Consider the following 17,058-nt stretch of genomic DNA (forward strand, 5'->3'; position numbering starts at 1 on the left):
TACACTTGTGGAAGGGTGGGGTTGGAGTCCTGGCTTCTGTTCCCTTCATTTCTGCTGTGTGTAGGGTGGGCCCTGGTGAGATAGCAGGCACTGGCTGCTAACGATCTCTAATGGAGTGACTAAAACAAGGTAGGGCAGCCAGACCAAAGCCTGTGAAGGGAGGGAGTGAGATCTGCAGCTTCTACCCTGCTGCCCTCTGTTCCTACCCCTCAGCTGGAGCAGCAGTGGGTGTCCACTCTCAGCAGCCTGCTCCCCCCTGTTGGGGGCTAGGCCCCAGCTGCTACTGGAAGACATGAAGGAGCCTACTGCTCTGCACCCAATAGGGCCCTGCTCTTTACACGGGGTGGGAGGGAGGGGCTGTTCCACCCCATCCCATCTCTACCCTGACTTGAGGCAGGGTTGTTTGTCCCTATTTGCCCTTCTGCCACCATTCTCCTTCAGCTTCATCAGCCCCAGCTCTGCTCCCTGGGAGCTAATCCCCCCTTCTCCCACTGCTTTGCTAGGCAAGCACCCAAAGCTGGGGGCTGCCCCTCTGCTAGTCCACTGGGCCAGTGCCCTGGACAAGAGCTGGGACCTGCCTGAGAGCAGGCCAGGGTGCTGCCTGGTCCCTACAGAGCTAGTATCACTGGCCTAGCCCCACCCATGGGGGGGACATGAGCCTCTGTCACCAGCTGCTCCCCTGCCAGGAACCCCCTTCATCTAATGGTCACCTCCAGCACACTTCCCCCCCCCAAAGCAGGAAGGACTCAGCCATGATTCTGCATCTTTATTAACAAAAGAAACCAGACAGCAGGAAGCTGCATAAGCCCCCTACTGGAGGGGCTCTGGGCAGGAGAGCCACCACGGGAGGGCAGTTCCATTTCTGTTGCCCCATGGCAGAGCAGTTCATACAACAGGCAGCTTGCACCCCGCTCTGGGTGACCATGATGCTGCCAGGGGCAGCAGCAGTTCGTAGGGAACACGAGCCAGAACTAGCCCCTCCCCCACTGTTTGCAGACACAGGCCTGGGGGCAGAACCAGCTCAGCCCAGCCTTTATGCCCCCCACTTGTCATCATCTGGCCCCATCTCCAGCGTCTTGGTGACCACACCGGTGCCAATGGTGCGGTTGCCGTCACGCAATGTGAAGCGCTGACCTTCCTCCAGCACCATGGGGTACCGAAGGGTGAGGGTCAGGGCTGTGTCCTCGCCGGGCATCACCATCTCCTGCAGGGGGACGGGGGGGGGGGGGGAAGAGTGGGAGAAGGTCAGAGTGGCAGAGGCTGGCTGCCAGCCACCACTGACTGGTGGGGATAGGGACTGCGATGGGGAAGTTTGGGGAAGCTGGTTCCCCATGGTGAGCCCACAACCAGTGCTGGGAGGGGGGGGCTCTGTACCTTTCCAGGGGGCAGGATGGTCCGACAGGCCATGTCCCAGGTCAGGGAGAACATGACAGGCATGTAGTTAGAGACGAAAGGCTTGTGCCGCCCGCCCTCCTCCTTGCTGAGGAGGTACACCTGGAGGGCAGAGGAAGAGACTGTTACAGCCCAGCAGCCCACCTTCCCCGCCCCCCAGCCCACTGCCCCAGCACAGGCCCCACCTGGGCCTCAATCTTCTGATGGGGCTTGATGGAGCCCGGTTTGCACATCACCATGCCACGCCGCACGTCCTCCCGCTTCAGCCCCCGCACCAGTGCGCCAAGGTTGTCCCCGGCCTCGGCCCGCTCCAGGTTCTGGTGGAACATCTCGATGCCTGCGGGGGAGGGATGGGGTGAGCCCGGGTTCCCCAGCCTGGGCAGAGGGGTTTCCCCCACCTCTGGGAGGGGAGAGCAGGTGAGGGGTTCTGTTAGCTGCGTCCCCTACCTGTCACCACGGAGCGCATGTTCCGGTTGCGTCCCACAAACTCGCAGTCATCCCCCTTCCTGATGATGCCACGCTCCAGCGTCCCCGTCACCACCGTTCCACGCCCTGCAAGGGCAGAGGGGTCAGTGCCATGGGGCCCGGGATAGGGGTCCCTGGAAATGCACGGGGCTCAGTATGGGGGCTGGGGAGGGGTGGGGGGCAGCGGGCGTTACCTGGAATGGAGTAGATTGATTCGATGGGCAGCAGGAACGGCTTGTCCAGCTCCCGCATGGGCAGTGGGATGTGCGTGTCGACCGCGTCCAGCAGCTTCATGATGGAGTTCAGTCCCAGCTCGGGGCTGCGGTGCTGGGGGAAGGGAGGGCATTAGCATAGGCAGTGGGCAAGTGAGGCACTGGTGGGAGGGAGAAGGCAGGACTCACCTCCAGGGCACAGAGGGCAGAGCCCACAATGACGGGCGTCTTCTCCCCATCGTAGCCAAACTCGGAGAGCAGCTCCCGGATCTCCAGCTCCACCAGCTCCAGCATCTCCTGGTCCTCCACCGCGTCCGCCTTGTTGATGTACACCACGATGTGCTGCACCCCGATCTGAGGGGACCACAGGGTGAGGGGCAGCCCAACCAGCCCCAGCCTGGTCCTCAGGGAGGGGATCCCCTGGATCGCAGCCCATGCCCAGGGCTTCTGGCGAAGACGCCCCGTGACACTCTACCCCCACAACAGCGACCTGGCACCCCCATATTCACCACTGTGATAGGATTATGACTTGTTCGGTACAAAGTCTGCATTGTGAGGTACATAAGAATGGCCCTACTGGGTCAGACCAAAGGTCCATTTAGCCCGATATCCTGTCTCCCAAAAGTGCCCAGTGCCAGGTGCCCCAGAGGGAATGACCAGAACAGGGAATCATCCAGTGATCCATCCCCTGTCGCCCCTTCCCAGCTTCTGGCAAACAGGCTATGGACACCATCCCTGCCCATCCTGGCTAATAGCCATTGATGGACCTATCCTCCATGAATGTATCTAGTTCTTTTTTGAACCCCATTATGGAGTTGGCCTTCACAACATCCTCTAGCAAGGAGTTCCACAGGTTGATTGTGTGTTGTGTGAAGAAATACTTCCTTTTATTTAAGCCTTCTGCTTATTAATTTCATTGGGTGACCCCTAGTTCTTGTGTTATGAGTAGTAGTAAACAACACTTCCTTATCTACTTTCTCTACACCAGTTATGATTTTTTAGACCTCAATCGTATCTCCCCTTAACCGTCTCTTTTCCAAGCTGAAAAGTCAGTCTTATTAATCTTTCCTCATACAGAAGCTGTTTCATACCCTTAATCATTTTTGTTAACCTTTTCCAATATATCTTTTTTGAGATAGGGCGACCACATCTGCATGCAGTATTCAAGATGTGGGCGTACCATGGATTTATACAGAGACAACATGATATTTTCTGTCCTATTATCTATCCCTTTCTTAATTCTTCCCAGCATTCTGTTCACTTTTTTGACTGCCACTGCACATTGAGTGGATGTTTTCAGAGAACTATCCACAATGACTCCAAGATCTCTTTCTTGAGTGGTAACAGCTAATTTAGACCTCATCGTTTTATGTGTCTAGTTGGGATTATGTTTTCCAATGTGCATTACTTTGCATTTATCAACATTAAATTTCATCTGCCATTTTGTTGTCCAGTCATCCAGTTTTGAGGGATCCTTTTGTAGTTCTTCGCAGTCTGCCTGGGACTTAACTATCTTTAGTAATTGGTATCATCTGCAAATTTTGCCACCTCACTGTTTACCCATTTTTCCAGATCATTTATGAGCATATTGAATAGGACTGGGCACAATACAGACCCTTGGGGGACACCACTATTTACCCCTCTCCATTCTGAAAACTGACCATTTATATCTACCCTTTGTTTCCTGTCTTTTAACCAGTTACCAATCCATGAGAGGACCTTCCCTCTTATCCTGTGGCAGCTTACTTTGCGTAAGAACCTTTGTTGAGGGACCTTGTCTAAGGCTTTCTGAAAATCTAAGTACACTATATCCACTGGATCCCTCTTGTCCACATGCTTGTTGACCCCCTCAAAGAATTCAAGTAGATTGGCGAGGCATGATTTCCCTTTACTAAAACCATGTTGACTCTTCCTCAACAAATTATATTCATCTATGTGTCTGACAATTTTATTCTTTACTATAGTTTCAACCAGTTTGCCCAATACTGAAGTCAGGTTTTCAGGCCTGTAATTGCCGGGATCACCTCTGACGTTCTTTTTAAAAATTGGCGTCACATTAGCTATCCTCCAGTCATCTGGTACTAGGGTGACCAGATGTCCCAATTTTATAGGGACAGTCCTGATATTTGAGGCTTTTTTTTTTAAAATATGGGCTCCTATTACCCACCACCCCGTCCCGATTTTTCACACTTGCTATCTGGTCACCCTATCTGGTACAGAAGCTGATTTAAATGAGCTAGTTAGTAGTTCTGCAATTTCACATTTGAGTTCTTTGAGAACTCTTGGGTGAATACAATCTGGTCCTGGTGACTTCTTACTGTTTCATTTATCAATTTGTTCCAAAACCTCCTCTAATGACACCTCAATTTTGGACAGTTCCTCGGATCTGTTGCCTAAAAAGAATGGCTCAGGTTTGGGAATCTCCCTCACATCCTCAGCCGTGAAGACCAATGCAAAGAATTCATTTAGTTTTTCCACAATGGCCTTATCATCCTTGAGTGCTCCTTTAGCACCTCGATCATCCAGTGGCCCCACTGATTGTTTGGCAGGCTTCCAATGTACATAAAAAAAAAAATTGCTATTACTTTTTGTATCTTTGGCTAACTATTCCTCATATTCTTTTTTGGCCTTCCTAATTATATTTTTACACTTCCTTTGCCAATGCTCCTTTCTATTTTCCTCATTAGGATTTAACTTCTACTTTTTAAAGGGTGCCTTTTTGCCTCTCACTGCTTCTTTTACTTTGTTGTTTAGCCATGGTTGCTCTTGATTGGTTCTCTTACTATGTGTTTTAATTTGGGGATACATTTAAGTTGAGCCTCTATTATGGGGTCTTTAAAAAGTTTCCATGCAGCTTGCAGGGATTTCACTTTTGGCACTGAACCTTTTAATTTCTGTTTAACTAACTTCCTCATTTTTGTGTAGTTCCCTTTCTGAAATTAAATGCTACAGTGTTGGGCTGCTGTGGTGTTTTCCCTGCCATGAGGATGTTAAATTTCATTATATTATGGTCACTATTACCAAGTGGTCCAGCTATATTCATGTCTTGGACCTGATCCTGTGCTCCACTTGGGACTAAATCAAGAATTGCCTCTCCTCTTGTGGGTTCCAGGAATAGCTGCTCTAAGAAACAGTCATTTAAGGGTCAAGAAACTTTATCTCAGCATCCCATCCAGAGGTGACATGTACCCAGTCAATATGGGGATAATTGATATCCCCCATTATTATTAATTATTATTATTATTATTGAGTTTTTTTATTTTAATAACCTCTCTAATCTCCCTGAGCATTTCAGTCACTATCACCATCCTGGTCAGTAATATATCCCTACTGCTATATTCTTATTATTAGAGCACGGAATTTTTATCCATAGAGAGTCTATGGCACAGTTCGATTCATTTATGATTTTTACTTCATTTGATTCTACGCTTTCTTTCACATCTAGTTCCACTCCCCCACCAGCACGACCTGTTCTGTCCTTCCAGTGTGTTTTGTCCCCTGGTATTACTGTGTCCCATTGATTATCCTCATTCCACCAAGTTTCTGTGATGCCTATTTTACCAATATTCTCTAGTTCACCCATCTGATTATTTAGATTTCTAGTATTGGTATAGAAGCACTTTAAAAACTTGTCTCCTTTTAGCTGTCTGCCGTTACATGATATAATTGAATCGGACTATTTTTTATTTGATTGTTTCTGATCAGACCCTGCCTGTATTTTATTCCGTCCTCATTAGGACAGAGAGATTCTCTATTAATAGAGCCTCCCCTAAGGAATGTACGAACCATGTGCTCCTCCGCACCGGTCGGCTTTCCCCCAGCCATTAGTTTAAAAACTGCTCTACGACCTTTTTAATGTTAAGTGCCAGCAATCTGGTTCCATTTCTGTTTAGATGGAGCCCATCCTTCCTGTACAGGCTCCCCCTTTCCCAAAAGTTTCCCCAGTTCCTAATAAATCTAAACCCCTCCTCCCTGCACCATCGTCTCATCCATGCATTGAGACTCTGCAGTTCTGCCTGCCTACCTGGCCCTGTGCGTGGAACCGGGAGGTATCATGTTAAAAGTCTTGAGCTGTTGAAAATTAATATCCTGTTGGATTGTAGGTGCCGTCATTGGATGGGAAGTTATAAAGTTTTGCTGTGTGTGTGTTAGTGAAATATGTTGTGAGACACCCACAACCAGCCTTTCAGGTACAGCAATGGAGGAGCCAGACAGCGCTGATGGCCCATTAAGGGGAATCCACACTCCCAGGGACTGTCCCAGGAACTGTGTACAATGGAGACCTCTCAGAGAGAGCAGGTACACAATGGAGGCTGCTTGACTCAATCACAGCAAAGGTTCTTTCCCCAGCTGGAAGAAGCTACACAAGGGGGAAGTGACATCATCACTGGTCCTCACCCCCCAACTCAGCTCCTGGGAACCCAGCTGGGGGACACTGAACGGGGAAGGGGGTCCCAGGCTGGAAAGGAGAATCCCAGGGCGAGACACAGCCGGATTCAAACCCTGTCTAGATAACAGAACTCAGGCTGCAGACGTGTTTCATTTCTTAGGTAACCAGCTTTGAGCTGCACACCTATTACTTATAATTACTTACAATCCACCTGTCTGTCGCGAATACACCTGTTTGGTACATTACCTACAACAGCGCGTTTTGGCTGAAGTGCTTGGGGAATCTGCTCAGGGGGCAAGGCTGGTGCATGCCCACTGTCCTTTGTAGGAGTGGCAGACTGGGTAATAAACGTACACCGGACAGGCTTCTGACCAGGGCAGGACAGTCCAGGTCTGGGGGCCTAGGTTGCGGAGCTGGGGGGGATTGGCTGGAACCTCTCTAGTGCTGGTTCATGAGTGGCTGGGAGAAGCCTTCATGTAACTGCAGCTGGGTGTGTCCCTGTCTGTGTGCAGGACCTGGAGGGGTTTGCAGCTTGTCCCAGCATCACAATGAGGGAGGGGACCCAGGCTGGTGAGCTCAGTAGTACCCCAGTTCCAGGTTGCACCCTGGGGAACCCCTGAGCCCCCCCTCACCTGTTTGGCTAGCAGCAAGTGCTCTCGGGTCTGCGGCATCTGCCCGTCTGTCGCTGCCACCACGAGGATGCAGCCGTCTAGGGGAGAGGTGCCAGTGATCATGTTCTGGAAGAGAGGGACGGCGGTGCTCAGATGCTGGTACCTAGGGATGGGGTCAGGGGAGCCAGCACAGGCTGGGGAGGGAACGGAACTGGGGGGCGGGAATGTGTTATTGTTGCACCGAGCTTGGCGGTGAAGTTGTTGGGGTGACACACACAGACCCAATCCCCAGTGAAGGAAGAGTGAAACCACCCACAGTACAGCCGCTCCCCGCCCACGCCCTTCGCTGCTCCCTCGCCCACACCCTGCTCCTCCCCTGCTCCCCCCCGGTCCCCACCCACCCACTGTTCCTCCGGGGCTGGGAGGAGGAAGTGGTGGGGGGGAGAGAGAGAGAAGGGGAGGGGGTCTCAGGGCCAGGGAGGAGGAAGCGGGAGGGTCTTGAGGGCTGGGAGGATGAACGGGGGTGAAGGTGTCTCAGAGGCTGTGTAGAGGAAGCAGGGGTGAGGGAGGTGTGTCTCAGGGGCCAGGCGAAGGAACTGAGGGTGTGTGTGGGGACAGAGGAAGGGATGGGGGGGGGGGGAGGGGTCTATCTTTGGTAGGGTGACCAGACAGCAAGTGTGAAAAATCAGGACAGGGGGTGGGGGGTAATAGGAGCCTATATAAGAAAAAGACCCAAAAATCGGGACTGTCCCTATAAAATCGGGACATCTGGTCACCCTAATCTTTGGGAATAGAAGGATGGAGAGTGGTGAGTGTGGGGACAGAGGGATGCACAAAGGGAGGGGCACAGAGGTGGACAAAGGTGAGTATGTTTGGGGACAGAAGGAGGGGCAGGCTAGAGGGGGTGAGTTTGGGGGTATGGAGGTGCAGAGAGGCAGGCAGAGGGCTGTGTGTGGGGACAGACGGAAGGACAGGTTGGGGGGGTGCGTTAGGGGATAGAGGGGGCAGGTTTGGGGGTACGGAGGTGCAGAGAGGCAGGCAGAGGGCTGTGGGGTTAGGGATAGAGGCAGGAACAGGAGGGTGTGGGCAGGGACAGCGGGGCACATGGGGGTGCACGTGTGAGGATGGAGGAAGAGATTGAGGGGGTGCGTTCGGGGACTGGAAGGCAAGGGGAGGCTTGGACCTTTAAGACAGCAGAATTCTGGGAAATGTGGCTGCCTAGCAGTACCACGACAATTCACCCACAGGCCGAAAGGGGCAGGTCTCCCCCACCCGCCCTGCCCTCACCTTGACGTAGTCGGCGTGGCCGGGGCAGTCGGTGTGGGCGTAGTGCCGGTTGGCCGTGGCATACTCCACATGGGAGGAGTTGATGGTGATGCCACGAGCCTTCTCCTCTGGTGCATTGTCGATCTCCTCGTACTTCTTGAACTTGGCACCTCCAGCCTCAGCTAGGACTGGGGGGGGAGGGGGGGGGCAGGAAAGGGGGGTGAGTAACCAGCTGGGGAGGAGAGGCGGGCTGGGAGCCAGGACGCCTGGGTTCTATCCCAGCTCTGGGAGTGGAGTCTAGTGGGTTACAGCAGGGAGGGCTGGGAGCCAGGACTTCTGGGTTTAATACCTAGCTCTGCCAGTGACCTTCTCTATGACCTTGGGCCAGTCCTTTCTCCACGTGGCTCTTGTTTCCACTCTCACTAGGGTTACCATATTTAGTGCCTCCGAAAGGAGGACACTAAAGGGGCCCCAGCCCCACCCCCGCCCCCTCCCCAAAGTCTCCGCCCCCTCCCCTGCTTCCCGCGAACATTTGAGTCGCGGGAAGCCTGAAGCAGGTAAGGGGGGGTGTGGGGGGAGGAGGCACGGCCCACCCCCGTCCCCCGAGCCCCCAGCCCGGCCCGGCCCCCGAGCCGGCCCGGCACCGGGCCCCCCGCCCGGCACCCGAGCCCCCGGCCCGGCACCCGAGCCCCCGGCCCGGCACCACATGTTCGATTTTCCCGGACATGTCCGGCTTTTTGGGATTTCCCCCCGGACGGGGATTTGGAGCCCAAAAAGCCGGACATGTCCGGGAAAATCCGGACGTATGGTAACCCTAACTCTCACCCCTTTAGCCAGGGAGCTCTTGGGGGTAGGGGTTGTTCCCTTTGGGGCTGTGCAGCACCCATCATCAGCACACCTGGTCAGGGGCTGTGGGCAGCACCTGGGCTCAGCAGGGGCCTCTGGCAGCTACCATGACCCAATCAATGGGGCCAGGGGCACAGGAAACCCCAGGACACGCAACCCCCTGCTCCAGGCCCCCCCACTCACCTTTGGTGATGGCAGCCGTCAGTGTGGTCTTGCCGTGGTCCACGTGCCCGATGGTGCCCACATTGACATGGGGCTTGTCCCGCACGTAGGTTTTCTTGGCCTCGACAGCGAAGCTGCGCAGCAGGAGAGGGCAGAGGCGGGAGGCTGGGCTGGGCGGGGATACCTACGGGCACAGGGAGCCGTGGCATGAGTATATCCCCCACAACCTCCCCACACAACTCCACAGCCCCCCCACCAACCCCACCCACCACAACTCCCCACATCCCCATCCCTCCACTGACCCTACCTGGGCTCCATCCCCCAACCCCACCCCCCACAGCTCCCCATATCCAAATCCCCCAACTCCACCCCCCACAGCTCCCCACATTGCCATCCCCCCACCCAGGCTCCACCCCCAACCCCACCCACCACAACTCCCCACATCCCCATCCCTCCACCAAACCTACCTGGGCTCCATCCCCCAACCCCACCCCCCCACAGCTCCCCACATCCCCCCCCCCCAGGCTCCACCCCCCACATCCCTCCACCGACCACACCCAGGCTCCACCCCCCAAAGCTCCCCACATCCCCATTCTCCCTGCCAGCTCCATTCTCCCCCCCCCCCCCCACTGACTCCACCATGGCTCCACCCTCCACAGCTTCCCCCTACAGCTCCCCACATCCCCACCAACCTCACCTGGGCTCCTCACATCCCCATCCCCCCATCAATCCACGACATGCACCACAGCTCCCATAGCCACCCCCAACCTCACCAGCCACCCAACCCACCAGGGTTCTCCAAGCCCCCCCTCCCACCACACACACAGCTGGGCTCCCCACAATCCACTTGTTACGGAGTGTGGGGGGCTCAGGGCCCTGCACCCCCGGCTTCCTGCAATTCACCATGACTCTCAGCCAGCCAGTAAAGCAGACAGTTTATTTAGACGATACGAATACAATCCAAGACAGGTCTTGCAGGCACAGACATCAGGACCCCCTCAGATAGGTCCATCTTGAGGTCCCAGGGCACTACACCACAGCCCCTTGGGAGGTCAGAGTCCCGTCTGCTTCCCAGCCATTCCACCAGCCAGCCCTGAAACTCTCTCCTCTTTCCGGGCAAAGAGGTCACCTGGCCTCTAACCCCTTCCTGGGTTCTCATGTTACACGCTCAGGTATTCTCCCTCGGCCAGTCTCCCATCCCCCAATGCAGACCATCCTAGCCACACTCCCCTGTCAGCATTCAAAGACCACATTAAGAACAGTCCCAGTTCGTCACACCACTTTCCCAACCCTCACCTCATTTATGGCCCCCTACCCACATCCCCCCCACACCTCCCTAACAACTCCAACCCACCCAACATAGCTCCCCCACTGCCCCTAACACCCTCCTCACCCCCAGTTTCCCCCTTCTGTGGCCAAGGCCCCAAACACCCCAGTGCACTGGGGGAGCGTGTGTGTGGTCACGGCAGTTACCCGCACAGCCCATCCCAGACAGGTGGCTCCTTACCGTCCCCAAGACGCCCAGCAGGTAGTGGGAGAGGCAGCCCCGGAAACCTGTAAGAGGTACAGGGAAAAGCTGTGATCACCCTGTCATGCTGTTCAGTCACCGCCCCCCACACCCATCTCCCGTCAGCCTGGAGGCTCCCCCCACCCCCTGTCTGGTCATCAGGAGCCCCTGGTGCTTCTCGACTTGTGCCTGGATCGGAAGCTCTTTGGGGCAGGGACTCTCTCTATTGTTTGTGCAGCAACTTGCTCACTAAGCGGAGTGGCCCTGGGCTGGACTCCTGGGTTCACTCCCCAGCTCTGGCGTTGAACAAGCCCGATCTCCTTTCCACACTTCACTTTCCCTCTCCGACTCTACCTAGAACTGCACATTCTTTGGGGTAGGCGATCCTCAGCATGCCAGGAGCCCGCTCTCCGCTGGGATCTAGCACCGCCAGCTAGTCATTATCCTCACAATACAAAACCGCCTTGAGAAAGTGGAGAGTTGGACTGAAATCAACAAGATGAAATTCAGTAAAGACAAGCCAAGCGCTTAAGTTAAAATCCAAGGCAGAGCTACAAACCGGGGACTCGCTGGCTCGCAGCTGCACTGCTGCTCAGGATCTGTGGTTAGAGCAGGTCACACACTGAATGAGTCAGTGATGTGGCCCAGGTGTGAAAAGGCAGATCTCAGTCTGGGGCGTATTAACAGGTGTGTTGCATGTAAGACACAGGAGGTAGTTGTCGCCCGTGGCAATGGTGAGGCCTCAGCTGGAGTGCTGGGTGTATGTAATTCAAGGTGCCAGAGTTTAGGAGAGATGGGGACAAACTGGAGAGTCCACAAAAGAGCAACAAAACTGATCAAAGGTTTAGAAAACCTGACCTGTGAGGAAAGTTAAAAACCTGGGCTTGTTTAGTCTAGAGAAGAGAAGACGGAGGGGGGACTCTTCAGCTTGGTTATGGACTGTTATAGAGGATAAGAACATAAGAGCAGCCAGACTGAGTCAGACCAGAGATCCATCTACCCCAGTATCCTGTCTTCCAACAGTGGCCAATGCCAGGTGCCCCAGAGGGAATGAACAGAACAGGGAATCATCAAGTGACCCATCCTCTGTCATCCATTCCCAGCTTCTGGCAAAGAGAGGCTAGGGACACCATTAATGGATCTATCCTCCATGAACTTATCTAGTTCTTTTATCAATCATGTTATAGTCTTGGCCTTCACAACATCCTCTGGTGAGGAGTTCCACAGGTTGACTGTGTGTTGTATGAAAAAATACTTCCTTTTGTTTGTTTTTAACCTGCTGCCTATTAATTTCATTTGGTGACCCCTAGTTCTTGTGTTATGAGAAGGAGTAAATAACACTTCCTTATTTACTTTCTCCACACCAGTCATTATTTTATAGACCTCTATCCTATCCCCCTTAGTTGTCTCTTTTCCAAGCTGAAAAATCCCAGTCTTATTAATCTCTCTTCATACGGCAGCCGTTCCACAGCCCTAATTTTTGTTTTCCATTTCTGTACCTTTTCCAATTCCAATATATCTTTTTTGACATGGGGTGACCACATCTGCATGCAGTATTCAAGATGTGAGCGTACCATGGATTAGAGGCAATATGATATTTTCTGTCTTATCTATCCCTTTCTTAATGATGCCCAACATTCTGTTCGCTTTTTTGACTGCGGCTACTCATTGAGTGGATGTTTTCAGAGAACTATCCACTATGATTCCAAGATCTCTCTCACGAGTGATAACAGCTAATTTAGACCCCATTGTTTTATATGTACAGTTGGGATTACATTTTCCAATGTACATTACTTTGCATTTATCAACAATTGAATTTCATCTGCCATTTTGTTGCCCAGTCACGAGTTTTATGGGATCCTTTTGTTGCTCTTCGTACTGGGACTTAACTATCTTGAGTAGTTTTGTATCATCTGCAAATTTTGCCACCTCAGTGTTTACCCCTTTTTTCAGATCATTTATGAATATGTTGAATAGGCCTGGTCCCAGTTCAGAGCCTTGGGGGACACCACTATTTACCTCTCTCCATTCTGAAAACGGACCATTTATTCCTACCCTTTGTTTCCTATCTTTTAACCAGTTACCACTCCATGAGAGGACCTTCCCTTTTATCCCATGACAGCTCACTTTGCTTAAGAGCCTTTGGTTAGGGGCCTTGTCAAAGGCTTTCTGAAAATCTAAATACACTATATCCACTGGATCCCCCTTGTCCATGTGTTTGTTGACCCCCCTCAAAGAATTCTAGTAGATTGGTGAGGTATGATTTCCCTTTACAAAAACCCTGTTGACTCTTCCCCCAACAAATTATGTTCATCTATGTGTCTGGCAATTTTGTTCTTTACTATAGTTTCAACTAGTTTGCCCGGTACTGAGGTCAGGCTTACCGGCCTGTGATTGCTGGGATCATCTCTGGAGCCCTTTTTAAAAATTGGCATCACATTAGCTATCCTCCAGTCATTTGGTACAGAAGCTGATTTAAATCATAGGTTACAAACTACAGTTAGTAGTTCTGCAATTTCACATTTGAGTTTCTTCAGAACTCTTTGGTGATACCATCTGCTGCTGGTGACTTCTGACTGTTTCATTTATCAATTTGTTCCAAAACCTCCTCTAATGACACCTCAATCTGGGACAGTTCCTCAGATTTGTCACCTAAAAAGAATGGCTTAGGTTTGGGAATCTCCCTCACATCCTCAACCATGAAAACCGATGCAAAGAATTCATTTAGTTTCTCCGCAACAGCCATATCATTCTTGAGTGCTCCTTTAGCATCTCGATCGTCCAGTGGCCGCACTGGTTGTTTACTAGGCTTCCTGCTTCTGATGTAAGCAAAAATTTTGGCTAGCTGTTCTTCAAATTCTTTTTTGGCCCTCCTAACTATATTTTTACACTTCCTTTGCCGGAGGATGCTCCTTTCTATTTTCCTCACTAGGATTTAACTTCCACTTTTTAAAGGAGGCCTTTGTGTCTCTCACTGCTTCTTTTACTTTGTTGTTAGCCACGGTGGCTCTTTTTTGGGTTCTCTTGCTATGTTTGTTAATTTGGGGATACATTTAAGTTGAGCCTCTATTATGGTGTCTAAAAAGTTTCCATGCAGCTTGCAGGGATTTCACTTTTGGCACTGAACCTTTTAATTTCTGTTTAACTAACTTCCTCATTTTTGTGCAGTCCCCCTTTCTGAAATTAAATGCTACAGTGTTGGGCTGCTGTGGTGTTTTCCCCGCCACAGGGATGTTAAATTTAATTATATGATGGTCACTATTACCAGGTGGTCCAGCTATATTCACCTCTTGGACCAGATCCTGTGCTCCACTTAGGACTAAATCCAGAACTGCCTCTCCTCTGGTGGGTTCCAGGACCAGCTGCTCCAAGAAGCAGTAATTAAGGCATCAAGAAACTTCATCTCTGCACCCCTTTCTGAGGTGATATGTACCCAGTCAATATGGAGATAACTGAAATCCCCTGTTATTGAGTTTTTTTTATTTTAATAGCCGTTCTAATATCACTGAGCATTTCAGGTGGTCAGTGATATATCCCTACTGCTATATCCTTATTCTTAGAGCATGGAATTACTATCCATAGAGATTCTATGGTATAGTTTGGTTCATTTACGATTTTTACTTCATTTGATTCTACGCTTTCTTTCATGGGGATCAATGATCTGTGTTCACTGAAGGTAGGACAAGAAGTAACAGGCTCAATCTTGGCAAAGGAGATTTAGGTGAGATAGTAGGAAACACTTTCTAACTAGGAGGCTAGTTCAGCTTTGGAACAGGTTATCTAGGAATGCTGTGGGGTCCCCATCTCTAGAAGGTTTTGAGAACAGGCTGGACAAACCCCACTTGGGGTTGGGCTAGGGTTACTTAGCCCTGCCTTGGTGCCAGCGCTGGACTAGATGACCTCTCGAGGTCCCGTACAGCCCCATGTCTTGTGGTACTTGTGGCTGACTGGCCCCAGCTCCAGTGGGAGCATGGACTGCGCCCTTCCGTGGGGTCGAGCAGGGGGCACCCTTCTGGATCAGTGGGCGCTGGCACTGCTGGTACAAATGCTCAGGGTTTGTAGTGCTGGGGTGAAGGCAGGGCCAGGGTTATGAGGGATCTCGGTGAATGGGGCAAGATACAGAGCAGATGGATTCAGACTCTCGGCTGTTCAGGCCAGAAGCACCCACTCTGTGACCATCCAATCCAACCTCCCACCCAGTCCTGGTGGAGAATCTCACCCAGTGTCTCCTGCTGACTGCACTGGGGCAGCCCACCCCCAGAGCTGCAGCCCCCAGTAGTTTCTACCCCTATCTCAGTCACTCTCCGACCTAACCCTAACCCTCTCTCCCCAGTAATCCCCTTCCCGCACCCCCCACTTCCTCCAACACCCCCCAGACTACTCTGCTCCTCACCCATCCCCAACCCAGACCCCATCCCTCTCCTTTCAGGATCTCTGCTCCCCCTGCCATCACTACCCTTCCCCCACCAAAATTCCTCCCCCTCCTGCCCCATCTCCCCCTCTTTTGTCCCACAACCTGACTCTTGCCACCCCCCAAATCCCTTCCCCCTCCTCCCATCACCAACCCCCCCAAACCCAGATCCCTCCTCCTCTGCATAACCCTGTAACCCCCCTCCACAGCGTAACCTGCGTGCTGCACCCCCTGCTCTCCACACAATCCCTCCTGGCCTGATCCAGAGCCACCCCTTCTCTCTCAGGATCCCAGCTCCCCGCTTAGCCCCTCTTCCACCATCATCAAGCCCTCAAATGCCCCACCACATCACCACCCCCTCCACAGTCACCTGCTCTCCTGAACTCACCTCCTACCCCCAGATCCTCCCTGTCCCCAACAACCTCTCCCTCAACCCCTGCTCCTCCCCATAATCTCCATCCACCACATAACCTGCCCCTATATTCCACCCCCCGAGCCTTCTCTCCCCTCTCAGGATCCCTTCTCCCCCCCCAAAATTCCCCCCTTCCCAGATCATCCAATTACCAAACGGTAATTAACGACTGGGACAATTTATCAAGGGTCGTGGTGGATTCAAACAGATCAGCTCTCAGATTATTGTGGGGCAGGTCCCTGGCCTGTGCCAAGGGGTCGGACTAAATTATCACACTGGCCTTTCCAGCCCTAAACACTGTGAAAGCCAGACCTATCCCCCACTTCCCAGAGACTCCCCCGACCTCCTGCTCCCCAACCTCCCCCACACCTACCAGAGACTCCCACCTCCTGTAACCTCCCCCCACCTCCCAGAGACCCCCGCACCTCTTTCCAGCCCCCTAACCTCCCCCCACCTCCGAGACCCCCCCCACCTCCTTCCAGCCCCCTAACCTCCCCCCACCTCCGAGACCCCCCCCACCTCTTTCCAGCCCCCTAACCTCCCCCCACCTCCGAGACCCCCCCACCTCCTTCCAGCCCCCTAACCTCCCCCCACCTCCCAGAGACCCCCCCACCTCCTTCCAGCCTCCCAGAGACCCCCCCGACCTCCTGCTCCCCAACCTCCCCCCACCTCCTAGAGACCCCCCCACCGCCTGCTCCTGTCCTTCCTGCCCAACCTTCCCCCACGTCCTTCCGGGCCCCCAGACCCCCCCGACCTCCTGTAACCTCCCCCCAGGTCCTTCCTGCTTCCCAGTCACTGACCGGCAGCCCCGCTCCGTCCCCCGCGGACCAGCATCGCGTGCGCCGCCATCTTTCAACCTGACCGGAAATGATGCACAAGCGGCGGGCTCCAGAGCCAATGAATGAAGCGGGAAGCAGCCGCTTCCGCCAGAGAGTCGCGAGCACACCGGAAATGTGGCGCAGCCGCTCTAGCACCTCTTAAGAACTCTATGGTGTACCGGCAGCCGCTCTGTCTACGACCAGGGGGAGACGCTATTGTACCGGAAGTGCTTCTCTAGCCCCCGGCTAAAGGGAGACTCTATGGCGCTCCTGGAGCCGCTCTATCCTCCGCCAGGCGTCACTAGGCACGGGAGCAGGGACTCTATGGCGCACAGGGAGGCGCTCTGCCCACTGACAGTCTATGTTGAGCCTCGCTAGCCAGTTGGGGCCTCTATGGTTGCCGGGGGCTGTGACCCCCAGCACGGCTCGGGCAGAGCCGCTCTAGCTCCCCGCGGGGACTCTATGGCAAAGGAGGAGGCTTCCCCTCCAGACTCGAGGATGGAAAGGGGGCAACTCTACCCCCAGGTTAGACTCTATGGCCCTGGAGGACTGAGGGGGCCGCTCAG

At 53.2% G+C, this 17,058-nt stretch overlaps 1 protein-coding gene across 1 annotated transcript; it reads right to left on the reverse strand.

Moving 5' to 3' along the window:
* Window positions 1-753: 753 nt before the first annotated feature.
* LOC128837388 (elongation factor Tu, mitochondrial-like) lies at window positions 754-16,555 on the reverse strand. Its single transcript, XM_054028540.1, has 11 exons — window positions 16,475-16,555; window positions 10,852-10,898; window positions 9,366-9,528; window positions 8,358-8,524; window positions 7,092-7,196; window positions 2,259-2,423; window positions 2,052-2,184; window positions 1,840-1,944; window positions 1,578-1,729; window positions 1,375-1,494; window positions 754-1,204 (listed from the first exon to the last, which is right to left on the reverse strand). Exons 1-11 carry the CDS (start codon window positions 16,521-16,523, stop codon window positions 1,034-1,036), a joined length of 1,377 nt encoding a protein of 458 aa, XP_053884515.1. The 5' UTR covers window positions 16,524-16,555; the 3' UTR covers window positions 754-1,033.
* Window positions 16,556-17,058: the final 503 nt, after the last annotated feature.

Source organism: Malaclemys terrapin, chromosome 4 (assembly GCF_027887155.1).
Source record: "Malaclemys terrapin pileata isolate rMalTer1 chromosome 4, rMalTer1.hap1, whole genome shotgun sequence".
In the NCBI taxonomy this organism is placed as follows: Eukaryota; Metazoa; Chordata; order Testudines; family Emydidae; genus Malaclemys; species Malaclemys terrapin.

Coding starts and splice junctions, on each gene's coding strand:
- LOC128837388 (XM_054028540.1), bottom strand. CDS start 16,523: ATGGCGGCGCACGCGATGCTGGTCCGCGGGGGACGGAGCGGGGCTGCC. Junction 1,495..1,577: donor ATCAGAAGATTGAGGCCCAG/GTGGGGCCTGTG, acceptor TCTGCCCTCCAG/GTGTACCTCCTCAGCAAGGA. Junction 1,205..1,374: donor CCATCCTGCCCCCTGGAAAG/GTACAGAGCCCC, acceptor GTCCCCCTGCAG/GAGATGGTGATGCCCGGCGA.